This window comes from Drosophila mojavensis, unplaced genomic scaffold (assembly GCF_018153725.1).
Source record: "Drosophila mojavensis isolate 15081-1352.22 unplaced genomic scaffold, ASM1815372v1 contig_74, whole genome shotgun sequence".
NCBI classification, from domain to species: Eukaryota; Metazoa; Arthropoda; class Insecta; order Diptera; family Drosophilidae; genus Drosophila; species Drosophila mojavensis.
The window spans coordinates 21,324,099-21,350,012 of NW_025318899.1; the positions used below are offsets into that span (position 1 = coordinate 21,324,099).

A 25,914-nucleotide genomic window follows, 5' to 3' on the forward strand; every position below is an offset into this window, starting at 1 on the left:
AATGCTCCAGCAGCAACAACTGCAACAACAACAACGCTTGCAACTACAACAACAACAACTACTGCAACAGATCAATGCAAAGCAAATATTTTCACTCGATGGCTTGGCTGTTGCCTAATCTGAATTCAGCTTCTGGTTGCCTGGCCATTGTATTAGCTGATGTTGTTGTTCTCTCGTTGTATTTGTTCTTGTTGTTGTTGTTGTTGTTGTTGTTGTAGCGAAGCAAATAGCATTTTGAACATAATTTTCATATGTCGGCCTGGCAGTTATAATCACGTTCACAGCTCGTTAGCCAAAAGGCAACCACAACCCACCTGTAGCCGCTGAGCGTCTGAGCTGTTGAGCTGCCCGTTTGGCCATAATTGTCCGGGCCACATATCGTACATAAGAGGCCATCAGCATCATCATAGCCATATTGACCATTAGCCGAGTGCGTTTGCATTTGTGCATCTTCATCGATTTCACCACTTGGCGCGCGGTGCGCATAATTGGCCAAGCCGGGTCAACACAGCCACAGGCAACAGAGGCAACACAGGCAACAGAGGCAACATGGCCAACAGAGGCTACAACACGATTTTTTGTTGCTGATGATTACCGATATTGCCAGGCAGTGAGAAATGCGTTGGATGCGTGGAAAACTTTTGCAGCAGCGGCACATTTTCCTTCCCAAAAAAAAAGACAACAAAAACAACAACAAAATCTACTGAAAATATGCACTTGCCAGCGCTTGGCAGGAATTCCCATTCGTATAACGAAGCATTCGAGCACCCGCTTGCTATGCGGCTCCAAAATGGAAGCGGGCTTGCACCCGCAGCTCAATTTTCCGCCTAACAAAATAACAGAACAACCGCAACAAATACCCCAAATTGTATATAAACACTTTGTTAGCAGCTAAAATTTATATGGCTGGCTGATTATCAAAGCAAGTCATAAAAATTAAGTGATTTTAAATGAAATTGCTAATTAATAGCTGATAAAGTAATTATACGGAGTGTATGTTTATATATAAACACCTACAATTAAAATCAAATTTTCATATTAAATTTCAAATTTAGCGCCAAGTGCGCTCAGCTGTAAGTTTACAGCATTGCCAGCTAAGTAGGCGATCTGGCATCACTATTCGACATCAACAACAATAAATCGTGTGGCATCACTGCACACGCCTGTTACACAATAACAGTTGGCTCTGTTAACATGACTGTTAACCGTGTTGCTCTGCTGCTGCCGGCCAAGCAATAGCAATATACCAATACTAATAGACTTCTCCACCAACGGCAACGATGACGCTGACGCCAACGCCGACGCTGGCAGTGAAAGCTCTAGCCAAGCGCCGCTTGCTGCTGGCTGTTCCAGCATTGCAACCTCAGTCGCTGTTCATTTTCTAACGGTAACGGGTTTGCAGCGCGTCGTTTAAGCCAAAGCTTGCGTCGCCGTTGCCGCCGTAGCTTTCTGCTACACAAACAATAATAATAAAAAAAAGCGCTAGACGAAATAATAATAGTTAATAATTGGCTGCCATTGTTGCTTCAGCTACTGTTATTCTGCCTGTTTCCAGTGGTTATTTAAAGTAAATAGATTTGTTATCAATCAAATATAAGCAAAACCGAACAGTGCCATAAAAATAAAAATAATTTTACAACGAAAATCCTTAGTACACACACTCACACAGAGACGCACAAGTCGCGTGCTGTGATTGTGTGCGTGAGTGTATAGAAATGCTTCAGTGCAGCAAGTTTTAGCGCATGCGCCTTCGTCTCCCCCCCTTCAGTAAGACGCTGTCAAGTTTTTGCATTAATTGTTTTCCGTCGAGCCAAAAAGCATTTAAATTTACCAACACCAGCACTGCGAGCGGAGAAGCTAAGGTAAGGAAGGGGCGGGCATGATTTGTTTATTAATTTACAAACATTTATAGGCTAGGCGCTGGCTCTAGCCAAGCGCAACGCGCTGTCGGCTACGCCGATGTCATCGGCGTCGTTTGTTTGACTTATGCCCCCTCAACCCACCCTCGCACCCAACAGCCGCCCACAGCCATACAACCAGTTAAACCAGCCAGCTAGCCAGCAGGCTGCCAGGCAGTCAGCTAGCCGCCCGTCCGCCCATCAACCATGCTCCACCTACACCCGCACATTTACTACGCGCGCTTGCCGAAAAGCTTTTTCCAGTTGTGCTCTGCACCGTTGTCTGACATTAGCGTAAGCTTTTTCTTTCATTCAAGTTGTTGGAGCGTCGTCGCTGGCGACGTCAACGTCGACGTCAACGTCGTTATGTTGCGTGAAAGTTAATTCCGTTTACTATCGGCATTCATCAACATCATCTGCGGCGCTGTCGTTGGCGTTAGCGTTAGCGTTGGCGTTGGCGTTGCCACTTTGCCATCATGCGTCCCTCGTCCCCTGGCAGTGCTCTTACCCCTGCCACTTATCAATGCGCTGTCCTTAGCCCAGCGTCTTTTTGCCGGCATTAGCATTAAGCATTTAAGTCATAATTGACATGCATTTGACGATGTGTGCTGACAGATAACTGTAATTTTTTTACTCTCTCTCTCTCTCTCTCTCTCTGTCTATGTCTTCTTGTGCTTAATCTAGTGATGCCAAGGCATTAGTCTATAATGAAAGCCGTTAAAATTGCGAATATGCGAGCATAAATAAACACTTAAGGACTTGCTTTTAATATGAAATACAGTTTTATTTAGAATACATTTTATATTCTGTAATCTCCCCACATTAGTGCAGGCTATTAGAGCAGCTTGCAAGACTGCGAAAGCATTTACATTTCTAAGGTCACTCTTAAATTCAACGTGTAAATTACATTTGAGAGCACTTAATCCGCTTTTTGGCTTAGCATTTGCAGGAAGACAGAAGCCCAAATTGCGCTCAACTTAAACTTAATCAGAGCGTCGAGCAATTACTTGCATTAGGGAATGAGAACATTGCGCTCGTTCGCATCATTCAGTTAGCTCAACTTCGGCTTCATCTTGGCGCTCCCCCTCTCGGTCCGTGCACCTTTTGTCATCACGCCTTTCATCAGCTCGCAATGGAGCAATGGAACCGAGTTCTGGGCTGGGTTGAGTGGAGCTGAAGCGGCCCAAGAAAGATATTGCACTTAAATTGCACTTAATGAAGCTGCATCATCACATTTTGCATTTCAACCAGCCAACCAGACACCTCTGCGCCTCCCTTGCTCTCTCTCTCGGCTTGCCTCTCTCCCCACCTCCGCTGCTGCTTGTTAGCCTCCCATTCATGGCGTACGTGAGCAGATTCTTGACTTTTGTGGAACAATGACAGCCACTTGCATTCAACAGACAAATGAGTGAAAATTATGCCAAGACACTGGCAATTAATAAGTAGAAAAGGCGACGACGCGCCGTGCCATGATGACGTTCTCGCTCACCTGCCTTTCACAGAGATTACAGAGGCCCGCAGTCGCACAGCAGCTGCACACATTTCCATTTGTCGCAGTTGCCTCGTTCGGCATATTTGCCTGATTTGGAGAAGTGCGAGAGGTCGTCGGCGTGAGCGTGGGCGTGGTCGTGGTCGTGGCATGGAGTGTGTCTGTTTGCCAGCGGCAGTACACAATAATAATCCCAGCATTGGCCACAATCAGCACTTGGTAATTGTTATGGGGCAACTCGCCCCAGCGTGCGACTGCCATGAGTTCAACTAATATACATAAACAGACACGAATGGCTGGCATGCTGGAATTGAACAAGCACGAACACACACATACACGCCCACGCACACACACGTTCATACACAAAGAGTACAATCAATATAAACGCATTTTCATAATTAATCAATGCTGAATAATTTGTCAGGTCGGGTCAGGTCAGTTCGGCATGTTGACATGGGGTAGATGGGCGCTTCATTGGGCCTGTATAGAAATCTGAAAATCCACGTGTGTCCACATATGTGTGAGTGTGAGTGTGAGTGTGCGTGTGCCTGTCTCTCAGATTTGTTTTTGGCTTTTATGGCGACTTTGCGGTTACCCACATAGCATATATAAATATGAAAACTCAATAGCGGACTTATAAGTGGGCGAGCACGGGCACCAATAACAATAATAACAACAACAACTACAACAACAGCTAGAAAAACACCTATAATAATATACAGAAATAACAAGTTGGCTTAAGCTGTGTTGGGACTGAGAAAAACAAAGCTAATCCAAATTATTTTGCCGGGGTGTATCAAGAATTCACAATTTCTTGGAGTGGGAGCTGAAATTGAGAACATATTTAACTAGTACAAGATAGGAATTATATTAGATATATATTTATGTACATATATACTCGTGTATACTATACTATCTATTTATATTTATATGTATTCAATTGAATACCAATATATAATTAAAAGTATAATATCAACTATTTAAATTATTGACTAACAAAAACTGTGCTACAATATTCAAAAATTAAGTATGATTTTCCTATTTGAACATGGGATTTTGTTTGAATTGCTGCCTTATCATAACATCAGATTACTAACAATTAAAGTTTAAAGAAAAACTTGTTATTAAATATGCAAAATTGTGAGATTCTCAATATTTTGTCAGCAAGTAACAAATTCCGAGTTGGACATGAGCGTATACGCATTGAAAATCGCAAATCTCTTTGTTCCTTTCCATGAACTTAATAAAACTACAATAATATTTTTCATGACTTTATTTATGGTCCATATGAATTTTCTTTGATCTGAGCAATTCATGCATTAGTTATACAATATATTTATATATTCATTCCAATGCCAATGCAACAAAGACGGAGACATAGCTCAGTAAAAAAGTAAGTCAGTATTATTATTTGTATTGTGCAATAGGATTTCAAAACCAAATATACTGGTGTTCTTTATTGAACGGTGTTTTTAAATTCGTTCTATTTAAAAAGCTATCTAATTTTTCTTTAAAAAAAAATTCAAACAGTAAAAGTAGAGAACTTACCTGAGATATACAGAGATATTTATTGAAATATTAATATATTATTTTTAATATATAGTATACCAAACTACCAATAATATCCTCTTACATAACAACTTCAGCCAAGTTTGCATTCCAAATCCAACAAGAGATTTGCTTCCATTTGAGTTTCTTTCGAAGCAAAAAACTAAATTGAATGAGTAAAGCATTAGCACTGCCTGTATCCACCCTTGTGAGCGTGTGTGTGTGTGTGTGTTGTGGCATTATGTATATTTAAAGATCATTAGTGTACAATTTATAACTAAATGCGGTACATTATGTAGACGCTTTATATAAGCATATATCGATTGCCACCAGTTGAGCGAGCTGCTTGCTTAATGCGCACATCGACGGCAATGCCAACGCCGCATTGTTAAGAATGATTAAGAGGCATGCCACACGGATTGGCTCATGGCAGTGGGCTGTGCTGCCCCACTGGGGCACTGTGGGCCACGTGTGGCGGTGGCAGAGATTGCGTGGACGCCAACTGCTTGGCATCACACTCCGACTCCGACTCCAACTCCAACTCCGACTCCTGCCCATACCAATCCGCCCAACCGTTGGCCGGTGGCAAGTGGTTGCTGGTGTCAAGGCCAAACGTTTGCGCCATGTGGTTGACAGGTTGTGTGTGTGTGTTATGTATACGTGTGAGTGTGCCGTGTGAGCTTGTAATTATCGAAAAATAATGGAACTCGTATAGAAATAGTTGAATAAACAATATTCCTCTTTGACATTCACTTTGCAAATAATCATGGGGCACATGATATATCATTTGTGGACTCTCGAGTGAAATTTATATATTCAGAATATAGTGTCTATCTCGATAAAAAAAAACCTATTTAGGTTTGCATAAGATTTGCCTATCTCAGTTGATTTTGTGAGAAGCGCATAGAAGAGTCAAGAGAATAATTGATTTATAAAAGTCAATATAAAATTGTATTAATTTTTTTCCCATTTCATATTATTCATTTGAAAAAAATTAAATTTATAAATTATAAATATAATATATTTTCAAAATATTATAATATTTAATTTTTATAATCAATATTAATTGATTATATTCTACATTAGATGAAACTAACTTATTTTGTATATAGGAAAAATTCAACTTGCTTTTAAATTGAATATAATTGTAATTTTATTTATATAATTTAAAGATAAAGAACATAATTTATATAGTATATGAGCAATATCATGTTACTTAACTTGAAGTTAAAGCTTTCAGTGAGAGATATCGGATTATCAAAGCAATTGATCCACTTCGGCTGCATTTGCGGCAGTTGTGGGCGAGCACAATCAGATGTTATCGAGCTAAATGCGTTGCGGTGCCTGCTATATGTACGTAGTTCGCAGTTGGTTTGTTACATGCGAGTGCATAAAGTCAATTGAACCGATTTATCTGTAGAGCAGATTGCGGAATGAAAGCGGGAAAGAAGCAAACGTTTGCCAAGGTTGACATCAAATTAATGGTAGCAAATGGCCAGGATGGGGATGAGGATGAGGACAACGCAATTGGGTGCCAGCAGCAGACATGACCGTAATGAAGCAAGCACCATGCGCAAACCTCCACACACACACTGACACACACGCACACACGCACACACACAGGCACGCACACATTCCGCGAATGCTCGCGAGTGAAACAGCAAAGGAGCAAGTCATAAATATTTTTCGAAATAAATTCTCGTTTACAAATTATGATTTTATGACTTTTTGATGGCGTAGCCACAAAACTTCCCACACGCAGACACACACACACGTATATATATACATATATGCAAAAATATGTATATATATAGATACATATATGGCTAAGTGGCAGCCGGAGCTGGGCTTGGGGCAAAGTGTCGTGGCAAACACTTCAAGGCAAACGCTTGCGTATTTATTGCCACCTCTCACACTCTTTCTTGTACACACCCAAACAAACACACACACACGCACACGCACACCCACACATACGTATATCAATACAGAAACATCCCAGTGCTGAAATGCTTCGCATATTTTACATTTTTCCGAAAGAACAAAAAATTGGCACAAAAAACCAAACGCAAACGCAAACGCAGCAATGAAAAAGTTTAAAACAAAACCAAAACCAAAAAAAAAAAAGAAATAAAAATAAAAAAGTTAACAAAAAACCGTTATTACTGAAAAGCGCGCATAAAATTTCGAGTTGAATGCAAGTTGCAAACACATGAATGTGTGTGTGTCTCCTTGTGTGTGTGAGTTTTTGTGCTTGCTGCAGCAGCTGCTGCCATTTCCCAGACTTTTCGTTTCTGCTCTTTTTGTTGCCTACTTTTCGGGGCCGCATAATTTATGACCGCCTAGCATTAAATTAGCCAAAGCGCAGCATGAAAAATTGCCCCGCAGTCGGCAGACGGCTCCGGCGACAAGCTACGTCCGGCGCTTATTAAGCAGCCAACGCAACAACAACAACAACAACAGCGAGAATATAGAGAAAAAGAAAGAAAAACAATAACAGCGACGGCAAACAAAAATAAACAAAAGCAACCTGCCAACGTAGCAAAACATTGTTTATGCCGCAAGCTATTAATATTTCGATTTGATTTTTGGATTGCCGCACGGCCTTTGCCTAATTAGTCACAGCGCGTTGATTAGTTAGTCGCCAGCTCGGCTGGAGGTGCTAACAGCCAACAGGTTCAACTGCCACGGGCATTAAGTGGGGCAACAGCACTGCCAGGCTGCCAAGCAGCGAGGGTAGTCACCAGAGTTGCAGCATTATATAGCGTGTAATATATACATATATTTTTTAAGAAGACTTGACCTGAGATTATTTGATAAGCTACACAGTTCACGAAGGCTCTTATAATTTAGAAATGAGAGAATGATATACCCCTTACTTATAATTGCTTAAAAATGCTGCTAATGCCATATTTTTATTGCATATCAAATACTCTTATCTAAAAAATTTAATAAATTTGTGCTAGCTTACTTCAATTGGCTTAAGCCTTAAATTAAAATTAAAGCTTAGAAAAAAAAACGGTATTCCCCGATTTTTAATTTTCCGGAATATACAAATTGTTATTTTATTCATTTATTATTTTCTTTAAAGGTGAACGAGAAAAAAATTATATTCTTTCATGACTTTTAATCTGCACTTTCGTAAAAGCTGTACACGTTTTGAAGGGACGTGCTCAGAATTTAATTCTAAAAATATTCTTATCCCAATCATCATTCTGCTCTAAAGCCAGAGTCCATGTTGTATAGTGTACTCAAAGTAACTTAATAGAGAAATATGAAAATAAAATACTCTTAAATATTATGAAGATTTTCTTTTGGGTTTTGTATATTATTTGTAAATGATTTATTTAAGTTTATTATCCTGTAATATGTAGTATACCTTATCTGCCTAGTTAAAATAAAACTTTCTATAAAGTTTGTCTCCAGTCAGAAGTCAAAGTTGGCAAAATGCCGAATCGTCTTAGCCAGGGGCTAAGCGTGAATCTTGTTAGCCCTATGAATTCGTTGTGCTTATAATTTATAAAAGCAAAAACTTGTACTTTCATTATTTAGGTAAGCTATATAAGTGGGTTTTATTATTGAATGGGGCACAAAAGCTATTTTTTATGCACCTCCTCTCATTGTTATAGGAAATCTAAATAATGTGTATGTATGTATATTTTATTCGGAAGTATATGTACATATAAATAAATATATTTTCGCAATCTTCGATTAAGGACGTTGATTTCTATGTTCGCCAAATAGACTTACTATTCAATAAAAGACAACAATTTGAGATTGCAGCAATTTGAGAATGAATTGAGCGGTTAAGTGCGGCTCTCCTTAACTTAAACACTATCGATTTGCTATCCCTAACTCATGCCAGACTGATAATAGTAAGAGCCAGAGTAAACTCAGCTGAAATAATTCTATTGGCAAAGTAGGCTTTCCATTTGATTTTGTGTAAGCAAGGCAGGTACCGCTGGTATTTCTGGTTTCTATTCAGTACACAATCATCTCTCGTTTTGTACAGAGCTTAGTTTAAAATTCAAAATTTTAATAAAATCTAAAAAAATATGTATAATTGTGAAAAATAGTTGCCTAAAAAATATTTCTTTTTTTTTTTTTGATTTGAATAGTCAGGTCTGCTTGAGGCTGACTGGCTGACTATATTTATTTATTTACTGCTATACTACTGTATAATATAGTAAATTTGTTGACGCCTACTGTGTGTAGATCTCAAATGTGAGTGTTACATTAGATGTGAAGTGAAATACAATAATAATTTGATTAATTATGTGTTAGTGAATGTATAGATATCTTGACTGGAAACGTCATCTCTTCTGGGACTGGTATCCTGTTTGGGATTAAAAATTTGTATCGAACCAGCATCAGGATGGAAACGTCAACTTGATTAAGATAAGCATCCCGTCTAGAACCAATATCTTGACTGGAAATGACATTTTGCCTGGAGCCAACGTCCCGATTGAAACCAGTATTTTGATTGGATATTCTGATTTGAATTTGCATCCTGATTGGAATTGATATACTGATTAAAACTGGGAACTAGGAGCAGCGCTAGAAGCATTATCAGTAGTGACAGCAGCTCCAGCTCATTCCATATGGATCATTCAAACGTCTCCTTCTGGTCAACATCTGTTCTCTTTTCCATTTCAATATGGTGGATTGTACATGATTGCTAAGCATCATAGAGTAATGTTTCCACTGCAGCCGCAGCGGAATATATGGGTAGTTACCGATCCGTCTTGCCTCAGGATTGGGATGGACAAGGAGCCGGTTCATATATTTAGCACACAGCTTTTCATGGATGTTCTCAGCTGTGTCTATTTGTAGATCTGAGTGTAGCGTTCTATAGCTAACATACCACGGGGCACCTGTTTTTGCTCTACGTATTTTATTTTGCGTTACTTGCAATGTATTGAGTCCAGCTTTAATCATTCGATTCCGGCCTCTGCCTCTGCCTCTGCCTGTGCCTCTTCCTTGGAAGCGACAAGTTCTCGATTTGAGCCGTGTGCGTTATGTTAGTAACTCGCACTGCTCGACTCGTTAAAGGGTCGCTTCCAAGTAAGAGGTAGCATCGAGTATTGAATATATTCCAAGGAGGCAGAGGTAGAGGCAGAAGTTGAAATCGTGACGTATATAAGTCGATGATCAATATGGACAATTCAATGAGATCTACAATCAAAGCAACACACCTGGGGGTGGAACAATCTGAACTAATGGTCATCGCCTGCAGGAACATCTGGATATCTAAACTGACGATGATGTTTGATGTCTCAAGAAATTTTCTTTGCGAACGTTTTAATGGCCAAATTCTGAACGAGTTTTGTATATAAATTAGCAAATGTGAAAGAAATCGACTAGGTTTCTTTTTCACGTTGCTTTACACAAAAATCTTGTCCATTTCCGAGAAAAATATTGATCATTAAGAATTCGGGGTATTCAAGCTCTAGACTGGTTATGTTCTCACATGGAATGTCTTGCTAGAGAATCTCGCTATAAATATAAATATATATACTTAGAGCTTAACTTGTAAGAGCTTTTCATTAAAATGTAAAATAAAATGAAAAAACTTGCTCAGACAAAGCGAGCTATAGTCTTTTATTGTGGCTTTTCACAAAGTTACCTTCACCTACACAAATATTTGATGCGCTCTTGTTTGAGTTTAGCTGAAGTTTTCAGGCGCATTAGCTTTACGGCCGGATTAATTTTGGATTCATAGATATTTATTACGCACATTGTAAGTAAACATCAACAAATACACACACACTGGAAGAGTTTTTATTTATTGCGGGCTGTTTGAGCAACCAGCCCGCAATAAATAAAAACTCTTCCAGTGTGTGTGTATTTGTTGATGTTTACTTACAATTATGAGTGTGTTGTCATCTTCGTCGTCATCTTCAACTCCGGCGTGCACGACTCCGTCATCGTCGTCGTCGTCGTCGTCTTCATTGCCGTCTCAAGGATTCGCACACTTGGCGCTTTTCAAAAACTTTTTGCCAGCCCTTGCCCAAGGGGTTGCAGGGGCTGAGGGGAGGGGTCGGTAGCAGTGCCAAGAAGTATGCAAGCATTGCAATAATAATTACAAATGTTGCACAATAAATTGCAAAGTAAACAGACTCAGGCGACGATGACGTCGACGTCGACGTCTGCTGAGCCAGTGGCAGCTACAGAGGCAGCAGCAGCGGCAGAGGCAAAGACCGAGTGCAGTGGCAAAATTACTTCCTGCTCAAGCGTCAGCGGAAATGTACATACAAATGCCACATACACACACACACACACACACACACTCACACACACACGCACACATACGCATGCAGGGCGAGACGGAGCTGATGTCTGCCTGCCCCAAGCTCTGTTTATTGAGGTTGGGCCAAAGGAGGCGTGTGGCGATGTGGAGCGGGGGGCAACGGGGGAACAGTCACTTGTCAAAAACAAAATCAGACAAAAACTCCCCCCCGCGGCGGCGACAAGATGCGTAATTGCAACTGCTGCTGATGCTGCTGCTGCTGCTGCTGCTGATGCTGCTGATGCTGCCGACTGTTGCTGCAAAGGATATGAATGTGCCGGATGCACAGGATGCGCACAATTCGCTGCATTTGCATTCCATCTATTTGTCTCTCACTCCAGGTCCATTTGGCTGCTCCAGTTCTGCTTGGAGCCGGGCTCCGTGCGTGGAATGCAATAAATCGTGGCCAGAAAACAATGACAAATGTTGTGGCGTCCTGTCCCAAATTTGTGGCTGCCTTGCGGACACTTCATTTGAGATCCGCTAAGACCCCAATTGTTTTCACCTCTGACAGCCGTCTGTCTAAATTAATATTGAGCTGACTAATGCTCTCTGGCAGCGCAAGGAAATTAAGGTGTCAGTGGTCCAAATCCAACCAACGGGGGGATATTTCTCGTATTGAAATGGCAAAGGAAATCGTTATATTTCCATTACTTTCCTTTCTCTTATTGGCGGCGGACTAGTAGAGATAGAGGAGGAGAAAATTAAAGAAGGAGAAGGAACATAAAACGATTTATAAATTATTAAAAATAGAGATGAATGAAGGTAAAAGTAAGTTAATTAAGAAAACGCTATAGTGAGAATAATGATAGGAAAGAAAGGTAGGGAATGTGAGATAAAGAGAAGGAACGAGAAAAAGAGAGGAAGAGAATCAGAGAAACATAGAGACAGTGATATAGAGATAAGGGGAGAAAGAGAGAGAGGGAAAGAAAGCGAGACAGATTGAGATACTGAGAGAGAGCGAGAGATTGGTTGTGTGTGTTGGAGAGAGAAAACGAGAGACAAAAGTGAAACAGTGTGAAAAAGAAAGTGTGAGCGATGTAAACGTTCAGGGAGAAAGGCAAATGATATAAAATGAGACTCACAAAGAGAAATGAATAAAATAGAAAGCGCAAATTTGCCGCAGGGCAAAAGAAGAAGATATAGTAGAATACCTAGACTTGACATTAAAACGCAAATAAAATTAAAGAACTGTGATTTGCAAAAGGTAAAAGGTAAAGATTGTGATTAAGTATGGAAGAGGCAGACAGAGGGTTGACATTAAGTAAAAGTAATGGAAGTTGTTAAAAAAGAGGGGGGAGTACTAAAAAGCGAAGGAGTTACGGACAGAAATGATAATTGAATTTCAGACATGAAAAAACGAAGAGCTCTCCCCCTCTAAGTAATGACAAACGACAATTTGCGTGTGCGAAACTCAAAGAGGGAGAATTTTAATTGCGCAGCAACTGTCTCAAAGGAATAAAAGTTCTATATATATATGTTTAATGGAGCAGTTAGTTGATATATATATAAAGTAGACTATGATATGTATTCCTATATATGATCTGTTGCAGTTTGTTTTCTAATGCACTGATTTATTTTGTTTATTTCAGATTCCACACGCGCTGCAATGTAGATTGTTCTGCCCGGCAACCATTGTAAGCTAGCATCATGGTGGAATCGTCGAGTTTGGGGCGTGCGCCGCCAGCGGCACAGCAGCCCATACCGCAGCAGCACTCGCCGTCGCCGTCGGGAATGCGCTGCGGCAATCTGGAGACGCGCGTGCGTGGCTCCTGGTATCGAGTGATGGTGACGCTGGAAACGGATTTCCTGGCCGTTAGCTTGGATGAGTCGTGCGACTCGACGAATCATGCCAGCGACGGTCAATCCACAACACTCAACGGCACGCTGGGGTATGTATGATCAGAGAGAGAGAGAGAGAGAGAGAGAGAGAGAGAGAGAAGAAAGAGAGAGAGAGTGACAGAGAGAGAGAGAGAGAATTACACATGTACGTATCTTATCCCTTATAGAAGCAATCACAGCGGCGGAGGAGGCGCCAGTCAGAATGGAACGCTGCCCAGCTCCGCCTCGTTACAGGGCATGGTGGTTCAGGACACGGAGCTGGATGGCTCTGTGGGCACTGGCACCGGCAGCAACGACAACGGCGACCTTTGCCTGAACAACAACAATAATGCGGACGCCGGCGGCCTGGATATGTGCGATGTACCTGACCATGTGGCCAATCAGAAGCGCCATGTGCGCATCATCAAGTCGGACAACAACGGCCTGGGCATATCCATCAAGGGCGGACGCGAGAATCGCATGCCCATCCTCATCTCAAAGATCTTTCGGGGCATGGCCGCCGACCAGGCCAAGGGCCTCTACGTGGGCGATGCCATACTCACCGTGAACGGCGAGGAGCTGCGCGACGCCACCCACGACGAGGCGGTGCGTGCTCTCAAGCGTGCCGGCCGTGTCGTGGACCTGGAAGGTACGTGCACTCAATCCACAGTCAATTTTGAAACATGCTTAAACCCGACATTCTTATTTGCCCAAAACATTTGTCCATAGTTGGACGGCAGATAGATACATATACATATCCAAAAAAAAAAAAAAAAAGGAGCGAGTGAGTGCTCTAAAAATTGCCAGTGAGTAGAGCTAACAAACAGGAAGCTCTTATACACTGTGCAAAAAATTTTGCGATTCTTAAAGTAATATAATAGATCAATTCCAGAGAAGTCTGAATGTGTTGTTATGGAAATTTATTCATTTGTTTTACTCAGTGTAGTAGTTCCTTAGATTAGTTAGTACAACATAATTATACACTGTGCAAAAAAGGAGAAAACGGCTATACACTGTGCAAAACTTCACTTTAAAAATAGATATATAGAAGTGAAGGAAATTTGGTCAAATAGTAATATGTAAAACATGCTACACTGAGGTAGCTGTACGCTGGATTAGTCGGTACACTTCCCAAAAAAGTTGGTATTGTGTATAGATAATTTAAAATAATTTCAGCTGGCTCTTTAAAGCTATTTCATATGCTATTTCATAGCTGAAAACAGTAAATTTGGCTAAAATTCATTTGCAATCAGTATGCTCCTTTCACTCAGTGTACAACATGGCTGTACACTGTGCAAAAGAGTTACTGTTGTATACAAATAATCTCTAGAGAAGTTAAATCTATTTAAAATGCAATAAATTAGCTGGAAAATCTAAAGCTGTAAAGATAGGTAAGGCAATTTTCATTTGCATTCAGTAGTCTAGTTTCGCTCAGTGTAGCCGTAGCACTGCATACGTGGGATTAGTCAGTAGAACATGGCAAGCTACAGCCGGCTGATGCTGTTGCTCTTGTTGATGCTATTGCTATTGCTATTGCTGCTGTTGCTGTTGCCGCTGCTGCTGCTGCTGCAGCTGTGTACTGTTATAAATCCCCCATCAACTCGAACCCGGCCCGCCCCCTGCCTGTTGACTCTTAGCTGTTGACTGCCGTTAGTTGCGCTGGTTTGTTGGCCTGGCTCGGTCGGTTCGTTGGTTTGTTTGTTTGCCTTGGCTTGGCAATGAGTAATGAGAAAAGTTTTCTTTCCATTTGATCAAAATGGCCCCAAAATACATAGTTGCCATGCCAGTGTGGGCGGCCTGGGCGGCGTGGGCGTGGCAGCAGCAAAACCCTTGTTGCCACTGCCGTGCGAATTAAAATGAATGCTACGCACTATATTTCCATCAGCCGAAGTGCCAAGAGGCACAACGCATAGCCCGGCACAGCGAGCTGATCAACTGGAAGATACTCCGGAATACACTCCATAATCGGATTCTCTGCCAGAGAGACTGCATTGCGTGCTGCTCAGGAGCATCTATCACCATCACTGCAGAGTGATTCCACTCTCCATTCAGTGCCACGGATTATTTGCTCTAGCTGGAAGTATTTGATATTCGACAAAGCGCTCGCTCCCCCGACAACGATTTACTGCCAAGTGTAGCAACTGCAATAAGCATCAATTAGGCAATTGACTGTGCCAGACGTGAGACTCGACTCGACTCTACTCGACTCGACTCGATTCAACTCGACTCGAGTCCAATGGCAAACAGAACGCATAAACAATGCAATGAACCATGGAGGACAATTTAGCTGCGCCAACTTCCATCTGTGTGCAAACACGCACATCGAATGGAGAATTGGAGAATTGACTCTGTTGCAGCAGCCAATGCCAATTGCACTTCCATTTCCACTTCCATTTCTACTTCTACTTCCATTTCCGGCACAGCTGGATAACAAACAAGTGCTTAAAGGCTGCCTGCAAATATTTAATACCATTTCTAGTTCGTATATCAGAGAGTTGGATTTGGTTTGGCTGGATTTAGTGGCGGCGCAAGCGGAGTCGCTCGCTGCGCACACGTTGGCGTCTGAGGGGCTGCTGTTGGGGCTTCTGCTGGGGCTGCTCCACTGCGAGCAGGAGGCGGCCGAACTGGGCGCCGGCGGCGTTGATGGGCAGCAGCACGAGGCGGCCGCTGGACAGACCAAGGGTAGCGGCGTTCAGCTCCTGCTCCGCCTCCTCGACCAGCTCCACCTGCGACTCCTCCGTTTCCAGTTCGTTGTCGAGCTCCTCCAGCTCGGGTGCGCCATAGCTGCGAGCGGGTGTGTTGGGTGCTCCGTAGGTGTTGGCGGGTGTGGCGGCCACTTTGAGGGCAATCTCGGTGGTGGACAGCTCCTCCTGCTCCTCGCTCAGCGTCGTCTCGGGCTGGTCCAGGGCAGGCAGATCAGCAACAGGCTGCTGTTCACCAGCAATGCCATCAATGGCAACAGCGGCAAAATCCTGCGCAGCCTCGCGAACGGGTGGCTGAAAGTCTCGAGCGGGTGCCTGGGCCACCACCTCCACGGTATCTTCGGGCTGGCTGGGTGCACCATAGGTGTTGGCCGGTGTGCGTGCATTCACCTGCACCTCCTGCTCCAAGAGTTCCGTTGTGGTCGCTTGCTCCTCCGTGATGCCAAAGTCTTCCACTTCAGTCTTGGCCGATGGCGCCGTTGTCGTGGCCAGTGGCTCCTCCAGCTTGGGCTGCCTCTCGCTGGGCAGATCGAACGGTATCTTTGGCCGGAAGCCAGCCGCTGGATACGGCGTGCTGGCTAGCTCCACTTGACGCTGGCTCTTCAGCTGGCGGCGCTGCGGCATTGCAGAGCTGGCCGCGGCCAGCAGAAGCATCAGGAATATTCCGGTAAAGCTCTTCATTGCTGCTCGTCGAACGATTGTTAACGGTGTGTGACTGGCTGCTGTGGGTGCACTCGCTTTTATAGTACATAACTGTAGCTCCGGCTGGCCTGCCAGGGGTCGGCAGGGATTCTACATCAGAATTCAGTAACGGTCGCAAGGTCGGCTGCGCTTATATTTCGGCTATGATAACGATAACTCTTGCCCGGGCAATGCAAATGGGACACGAGTCGCAATATTTGCGCATTTAAAAACATATCGAAGCCCATCAAAGCAGCCATCAAGCTCAATGTTAACGACGCTTTAATATGAAACAACCTCCAGCTCCACCCACGCCCTGGGCCCTCTGTGCACGTCTCCACCTCCACCTCCGCCTCCATCTTCGCCCCGACTTCTGCGTCCACGTCCGTTTCGATGCCCATGACGGCTTCGTCGTCATCGCCGTCATCGCCAACGTGAGCCGCATGCTAGGCAGCTGACGAGCTGCTCGCACATGTCGTTGATCCATTTCGCCAAAGTTTTGTCGCCCCAAAAATTAAGAGCGAATAAATGTCGAGAAACTAATCAAAAGTCATTTGTCGCATTTGCAATGCTCTACTCCATGACATTTATATGTACGTAAAAATAAAATTAATATTACTTTAAGCTTGACTGAATGTCAATAAATTTTATCATTTACCCGGCATTGCAGTTAAACACAACCTTGTAGAGCCTTACTTTAATTATAAAATATTTAATTTTACTTTAGAAACTTATGTTTTGTTTATCAAAAATATTTTTTCTACTTAAAATATTGCAATCAGTCAATATTTTTTTATTATTTATTATTTTAATATTTATTATTATTATTTATTATTTATAATTAATTATTTATTATTTACTATTTATTATTTATTATTTATTATTTATGCTATTTATTATTTATTATTTATAATGTTTTATATAATTTATTAATGTTAAGAACTTTTTTAATTAGAAGTTATGTATCGTTGACTTAATTTATTATTTTGGCTTCATCAAATGTGATTAATTTAATATTAATTTAATTAGTTTTCAGTAAGCACAGAATTTTAAATTCAATCCAAAGTCGTGAATTAAAAATTATTTTGTATTCAATTGTTTTTTAATATTTTAGCTCACAAATATTTTTTCTGTAAATATTACTAAAAAAAAAAAAAAAAAAAAAAAAAAAAACATTAATGACTCCTTGAAGCAGTCAGCCAATGGATGTCTTCTAATCACAGCTATAAATTAGGAGTTAATACCACTAAGCACCCAATGAAGGTTTCGTAGCTCATAAATTTGAAATATGTGCCTTACATTAAACCCAATTTAATGACAGGCTCTAATTTTAAAGAATGTTTGTTAAATTTATTTTAATATAAGCAATTTATAGTTGTAGAATTTACTCAGCCGAAAAATATAAGCCTGTTACTAGGCTAAAGTTAATGATATAAATAAAGGAATTAAATAATAAAGAAATATATTAAAATATATGTATACATATGTACATATATATCAAATAAATTATTTTTAAATGTATATAATTATTATTTATTTAATTTTTAAAGGTTATTATTTTTATGGCTATTAATTTAATGTATTCGCTGGCGTTTTTAGCTCTTTATTTATATTCATACATAATTTAATATCTTTCTTATTAATATAGCTATATTATATTTTAGCTCTTTTGCCATTATTTACTTATTTATATGCATATAATCTTAAACAAATAAAGTTATGAGATAGCCTTTAAATTTGCCAATTTAGTATAGCTCTTAAGTTTCTTTTCCTTACATTTCTCATATTGCACTTCATATATATTTCCTTACATTTATTTCATAGTTACAACCTGGATTAGCCAGTCAACATATCCCTCGACAGTGAGCGTATGCAAATTGTGCCTTTTGTTATATTGCTGTTTGTGTGTGTGTGTGCATATTTAGGCAGCTTTCATAATTTGAATGAGGCGGTTCATTAAATTAAATTGGCCCAGATCTATAAGCACGTAAAATGGCACAAGCATCCATTAGCATTACCATGACAATCCCTGGCAAAATCACAGCCAAAAGGGCAATCGCACGGCGTAAATGCTTAACAGCGATCTGCTGCTCCACGGGCTCTGACTCTGGCTCTGGCTCTGGCTCAGGCAGTCTTACTCCTCGATTCTTCTGCCTTTGCCCTTGCCTCTGCCTTTGGCTCGAACTTCAATTTACAACTTGGCCAAGTTGTTTGCCAGACTCAGGCGTTCGCCTCCATTGAGTCGAGTTGGCCGTTGTCGTCGCCGTCGCCGTCGTCGTCGTCGTCTCAGCCGTCTTATTGTAATTTAAATAAGCTGCCGGCTGTAACTGGGATTCTGTGCCCCAACTTTTGCCGTCCAGTTGCACAAAATCCAAACTCCAACTGCCAAATGTCAACGGCAGATTTCGTCGCCCAGGCAAAAGGCGTCGACGACGACAGTTGGCTAAGGATTCAGTCGGCCACATCCCTCTGCCTCTGCCTCCGCCTCTGCCTCTCCCTCGCTCTCGCCCATTCACACTGCCTGCCTACCAAAAGTCCATTAGCAATGGTTTTTACAGCTTGGCATACTTTTGTGGGTCTGCCAGCCGGCTGAACAGAGCCCGCATCTGAAAACCCGCCTAGCCCACGCTCCAGCTCTTCTGTGCCCCTCCCCCGCTCCCCCCAAAAACAAATTCTTCTTCCTTTCCGGAACGCAGCGCGTGAGATTTTACTCTAAAAACTTTGTGCAAAGTTTTAACGCACGATTTGCGAGAGCGCCAGCAACGCCGCCTGCACTTGATATCATATTTGTGCGCCCCTTCGCCACGCCATACCACGCCACGCCCACTTTGGCTACTTTCCGGCTTGATTTATGCGGGCGGTCAGGTGCCGCTCCCCTTCCTGCCCCCCACCGTTTCACGTTGCCTTGCCAAAGGTGTAAAAAACTAATCTCCACTTGTGCTTTATGCAACTTTCGCTCTATTTTAGAGAGGGAGAAAAAAAACTAAAATGAAATAAAATAACATAGAGAAAACATTTTACAAATAATTATTTTCAAGTTATCTAATTGCTTAACTATTTGAATGTTGTTTATTTTTGAGCATAAAAATATATAAAAATGTATATTTGTATATATTTAATTTAAATTTATTTAATGTTAAATATAAAGGTTATTTTAAATTATATAGGCTATAGCTCATTTCAAGGTTATCTTTTATTATTTTTTTTTTAATATTTAAAAATAAAATATTGTTTTTAAAAATCTATAATTAGTATTAAACCTAAATTAATATTATATTACTTTTGAATATATTTAAGCATTAGAAACTGAATGAACGAACGAAATCTCTTTGCAAGTTAATTTATAGGGCGAATCACCTCTCTTAAATTACAGTATTAGGCGAAGCTCTGGTTGATCGGTTCTAAGTCAAATGACCCAAGTCAATGTTTTAAGTCCAATAATATATATACATATAATGCCTTTAACGACAAATTTCAATTTCTATATTAACATATAATAAACTAGCTAAACAAACAAAGACAATGTATTTAAGTATATTTAGCCTGAGCTGCCAACAATTGTCAATAAATTTCAACAACGCCATTTCTACTAACTTTATGTAGCTAATTACTAAATTATTCAAAAATATTCAGATATTTATGTATGCAGTTAACGCTGTCAATTAATTTACTACATTTATTTCATTTCATTTAATTAATTAAATTAAGTTAAATGACAAAATTATAATTATTACATATTATCATATAATATCATTCATTAGGTACTTAAATTTAATTTAAATAATTAAATATTTTTATTTCATCTTCTGAATATTAATATTTAATTTATTAAATATTTTTATTTAATTAGTTAAATATTGACTCGAAATACCTCAAATATTTCATTTATTAAATATTTTTATTTAATAAGTTAAAAATTGACTCAAAATACCTCAAATATTGTCATGTCATGTATTAAATGATGCCATACAAAATATACAAATACAAAAATATTGAACATTTTAAATTGATATTATTGTTTGATTGTTGAATTGCAACAACGTGAGGGCGCTCCTCATTGTGGCTTCAGTGCGCACAGCTGAATAATTTGAGCGGGCTAAGGGGGTCTTTTGGGATCCAGACGTTGCCAGAAAAGTCGATGCGATGAAAACATTCAAGACATTTTTGCAAAAATAACGAAGCACAACGGAAAACCAAGGCAGTTCAAAATTGTTGCACTGCCAGAAAATCTCTCAATTGCAATGTTTTGATGCTATGCTATACATAATTCAATTGCTGCAGCTTTCAAATTAATTCAGTAACAATATAATAAATATAAACTTTGTTGACATGCGGAGTTCAATAATTTAAATTATTCAGAAATATATATGTAGTTAAAAATATATTTATAAATATTTTGTTTTACTATTAATATATAGCTGAAAACATTCGCTGCCATCTCTTAATTTCAACCACCTTTACATTTCAATAGAAATAATATTTTATAAAATTGAGTTAATATTCAGTAATATATAATTAAATATTTAATACAAATATTGAATTATACTTTCCCTTTGCTGCAATTACCTTTATATTTTAATACAAATTACATTTCAAATAATTTTGTTATCATTCAGTAATCTCTAGTTAAATATTTAGATATAAATATTTAATTATACTATATAGTAGATGAAAGCAATTCCTTTTCTGCAATTACCATTATACTTCAGTACAAATGACATTTCAGATTATTTTTGTTAATATTCATATGTGCTTAAATGTATGTAAATAGTTAATAATTGTTTGGCTTTCGGGCTGGGCGCAGGTCAGAGCTGGTTGTTGTTTGCTTGAAGTGTATGTGTATGTGGCAGAGGTATTAGGACTAGTTTACATTCGGCTTACAGCATTCGCAGTTGAATTGTTTATTTATGTTTATGTTTGCTTTTATTTTTTCAGCTTTCAGTTTTCAGTTTTCCGCTTTTCGTTTTCTGTTTTCTGTTTGCTGCAATTGCAACTTTATTTACACTGAAATGCAAAAATTTGCACAACTTATTACAGTTGTTATTGTTGTTTCTAAACTTTTGCGTTTTGTTGTTTGGATTTCAGTGCACTTCAGGCTTACCAGCCACGCCTCCGCCCCTCGCTAAGCCGGCCAGCAGCGCCTCACGCTAGGCAACATTTTTTGCTTTTGCCCACTCAGTTGTTTGTTTGTTTGTCTGCTTGGTCGTCGGTTGCATATTTCTATATGTAAATGTTTGCTGAGCTGCCAGCTTAGAGGCAACGTCCACTCATAGCCCATTTGGCGCACGTAAATGCCAAGCAATTAGTGAGCCACTGCTGCTGCGAGTCTCGTACTGTCGGCAGGGCCGCCCGTGAGACGGTTACTTCAGCCCGGTCTGCTCTAATTAGTTGGGGCTATGCGCACGATGCTGGGGCACCCCGACCCACTCCGACCCACCAACCGCAAGGCGCTGCCAACAGTTGGCATTAAGTGTGAAAATTGAATTTCCAAATCACTCGAACGACAACAGCGTCGCCAACGGAAATGTGCAAATGTTGTGGGCGGAAGGCGCAATTCTACACCTACACACACACACACACACAGAGAGGCAAGCACACACACCCACACAGCGAACTCGAGAGTCAGATAAACGAGTATCTATCTACTACAAACCACCTGCGCTCAGAATTTGCATAGCAGCTGCACAGTGGGGCAAGAGTTGTAGAACTAAAATTTAAATTTCGTGATATAACGAGTTCTTTAATGAATCCAGTAAAACTTTGCTTTAGAGTTAAATACGTTATAAACATAGAAAAAGGAATACCATAAACTAAATTGTAAATAGGTATATTTACATATTCCTATGTATGTATATCTTGAACCCATATCAAATGGTAATTTAATTTATATAATTTGTTTTGAATTTTATATAAATATAATATTTGGAATGCATGTGAGGAAAATTCTCCAACAGCATATTCAAATCATGCTCTTATAAGACAATCCATAACTTGTCCATATTTATTTTAAAATCGATTAACACGTTATCGATCTCTAGTATGTTCCGTATATATAAGTATAAGGTTATTCAATAACTTCAGTTAGTGTATTTTCTATCAATAAATTAAGAGTAAAATATATTTTAGACACCTCAATTCACTGTTTCAAATTTGTACATTTTATGCGCTATTCATGGCAGCAGGAATGAAACAGAAAAGTTATTCAACAACTTCCACAACAATACCTCGGCAGGGCTTATTGACTCGAGGCGCCCTCGACTGTAGCACTCTCATTGTTATTGTTATTATTGGATTTAACTCTGATCCGTAAGCAAATGCCTTTCGCTCCCTCAGACGCGATGCCATAATTATTCGAGCAATTATTCGCTTAAGAAAGTCGCAGACTCAAATCGCTTAAGGAGAGCAAACTGAGGCAGTCCTTAGGGCAGTTTCACTCCCTTTTATATATGTTTACTTGGAGTGTGCAACTCAAGTCGCATCAGTGCAACGCCTGGCAGTTGCTTTTGTGTCACTGTGCGTGTCTTTGGTCCGGGGCATGTGTGCAAAATCGAATAAAAATGGAGCGGAAACTCTAATGAATTTATGCCGCAACGTTTGTGTTTGACGCTCTGACGTTGGCAGGGACTGGCTGATTGAATGCTGCCTGGGATGCTGTGGCTGCTGTCACCACACGCACACACACACACACACACACACACACATAGAGACTGCCTGATGCACACGCAGAGGGCGATGGCTTGAATTCCTTTGGCTTGCATATATGCATATTCATGTGCCCCGTACATTGATGTCTGTATTTGCAGTTAAATTTCTGCGCGAGGTGACGCCCTATTTTCGCAAGGCGAGCATAATATCTGAGGTGGGCTGGGAGCTGCAGCGCGCGTTCCTCTGCCCACTGGGTCCGGGCGCGCCCACATCCCCGCCAGCGCCGACGCCCAAGACAACGCCGCGTGCCGACACGCGCTACATCCCGTTGCAGCTGACGCATTTGGCGCGCAATCTCAAGTACATCGATCCGGGTGAGTGGTCCTTGGTCTGGTCTGTGGGCTAAGCTAATCCAGAAATCGAACTGCTCTTGGCGCTTGCAGAGAACCGCTGCCTGGAACTCCATTCGCCGGATGGCGTGCACTCGTGCATCCTGCGTGCGGCCGACTCCGCGGAAGCTTTGGTCTGGTTCAATGCGCTCCACTCGGCCATGAGCAGCAGCACGCAGCGCTCCCTGCTCGAGGCGAATCGTGCGCTCTCGGCGCTCATCGGGGAGCTCAAGCACATTGGCTGGCTGAGCAAGCGCCTAAGTGGAGGCGGTGGCAGCTCTGGCAGCGCCGGCGGCGGCGGAGGCAGCGGCGCAGCCAGCGGCGGCAGCGGCACATCCACCAGCGGAGGCGTCGCCGGCGAGGTGGTAAGTGTAAGTTTCCCCCCAACTCTGGGCGCTTTAGCCCAAAAGCCTTTCATCTAATTGAGTCATTTTTAGACTCGGGCTATAAATAAGTAATATGATAAATTGTAGCTGACATTCCATTATACAATATTTATCCTCAGCCGAGTGGACGGTCCAGCTCGGAGAGCTCTGACGAGAGCGACAAATGGCTGCCCATTTTCGTGGCAGTCACCGAGCGGGAGTTTCGGGTCTACGAGAGCGCGCCCTGGTCCGTGGAAGCCTGGAGTCGTCCCGTGGAGAGCTATGCGCTGGCCACAACCCGCCTGGCCGGCGCTGGCAACAACTCGTCCCTAAATGTGAGTAGACAGAGATAGAGATGTAGTGGGGGAGAGAGAGTTGATGATCTAATGGTTTTATATTTTTCAACCTAACCTCCAACAACAGGGCCAGCAGACAACGGTGTTTTGCGTGCGGTGCGGCACGGCGCGGGGCGTCCTGGTCTATTGGCTGCGCTCGGAGACGCACCGCGACATGGCTGCGTGGGCGCGTGCTCTGGTCCAGGGCTCCCATCAGGCGGTCAATTTGCAGCGGGAGTTCTCCTTTCGCTGCCTCTACCAGGGCAGGCAGTGTCAATTGGTTGTGCACATAAATCGCGGCTTCTTCTTATACGACTGCGGCGGCTTCGCCTCGTCCACGCCCACAGCGGCATCGGCGAGCACCAAGACGCAGCTCTGGCAGTTCGCCTTCGACAAGTTGAAAGGATCGGCGGACGATGGCGCCCGCATGTTGTATTTGGACTTTGGCGAGGATGGCGAAATCGTGAGTGTCTGCAAATTATTATGAACTAGGCAATTGAACCCATATTCCCTTATTGCAGGAACTGGACATGGAATGCTGCCCCAAGCCCGTTGTATTCGTCGTGCACAATTGCCTGTCGGCGAAGGTGCACAATATTGCCTAGGTGGCCTTGGCCAGTGGGAGCAGCTGCTCCCAGCAAGCATCAGAGGGAATAGTTTGGAAATATCTAAAACCCAAAACAAAATAAATCAATTACATTTTTTTTAATTTTATATAAATATTATGTATGCTCTGTAGACGAAGAGAGTGAATTTAACAGTTTTCATTGAAGTATTAAGAGATTTGTTCGCTTGAGAGGATTACCTGGCCAGCAGCAGATGGCGAGTGCGAGTGAGCATTATGTGCTTCCCGATGGCTATTGGGCTATTTGTAAGATTAGCAGAAACGACACAGAAACAGAAACTGAACACAAAGCAAAAAGTAGAATCTTTCGAGGGGAGAACTAAATCGAATACCGACAAGCACAAACCAAAACATTTTTACATTGTAAGTAGACGTAAATTCATTTTATACGGACGTGTGTCATATACACACTGATAATATATACCATCTAAATACAAAGCAAAGAAATTAAAATTAAAAATTAAAACAATTAAATCCAATTTGAAAACGAATATCTAAATGCAAATCTGATATATTGATATATTGATATATTCAATACACACACACACACACACACACAAGTTGAACAATAATTATCGTAATTGTACTTAACTAATTGTATCTTGTATCTGTATCTAAACGAAGCACACATATCTCGATGTATTAGGCCCTAAAGCATAGCGAAGAATTCCTTCATCTCATACTACATACGAAAATACCTACTTATCAACTCATCATATACGAGTACTTTCAGGCATTTCCTAACCCTAGCCCACACTACTTGTACATCATCTACATGATCTAAATGCAATTATTATGCATTCGAAATTTCGTTAAAATCAAATAAAGAGCAGAACAAGAGTCCCAATAACAACAACAACAACAACAACCAAGAAAATCAACATAGAATCATAAACTTAAGACGTACAATATGTATTTTTAACATAAGTAGTGTTGAATCTTCGATAATAAACTTATATATAAATATATATATATATATACATAATACAAATAACAGTATATCTTATTGGGGATTTCTCTTTTTAGAGGTTTACAGCTATGAAAGGGAAATATAACTTTATTTATCAATTTATTTCAGAATTCCTGATATATTGTTATATGGAAATATTGTTATATTGATATATTGATAT

At 41.0% G+C, this 25,914-nt stretch overlaps 2 protein-coding genes across 3 annotated transcripts; one reads left to right on the forward strand and one right to left on the reverse strand.

Annotated features, from left to right (window-relative positions):
- Positions 1–1,354: 1,354 nt before the first annotated feature.
- On the forward strand, positions 1,355–25,754 carry LOC6583212 (beta-1-syntrophin). 2 transcript variants are annotated; one of them, XM_015162776.3, is made up of 8 exons: positions 1,355–1,862; positions 12,814–13,113; positions 13,231–13,691; positions 23,229–23,444; positions 23,514–23,830; positions 23,965–24,159; positions 24,248–24,622; positions 24,681–25,754. In XM_015162776.3, exons 2-8 carry the CDS (start codon positions 12,872–12,874, stop codon positions 24,762–24,764), a joined length of 1,890 nt encoding a protein of 629 aa, XP_015018262.1. In that variant the 5' UTR covers positions 1,355–1,862; positions 12,814–12,871; the 3' UTR covers positions 24,765–25,754. The 2 variants fall into 2 exon arrangements, with proteins under 2 accessions (XP_015018262.1, XP_002008886.1); XM_002008850.4 differs by having other exon boundaries at positions 23,514–23,824.
- On the reverse strand, positions 15,559–16,549 carry LOC6583213. The gene has a single exon (XM_032730989.2). The coding sequence runs from the start codon at positions 16,423–16,425 to the stop codon at positions 15,559–15,561; it is 867 nt and encodes a 288-aa protein (XP_032586880.2). The 5' UTR covers positions 16,426–16,549.
- Positions 25,755–25,914: the final 160 nt, after the last annotated feature.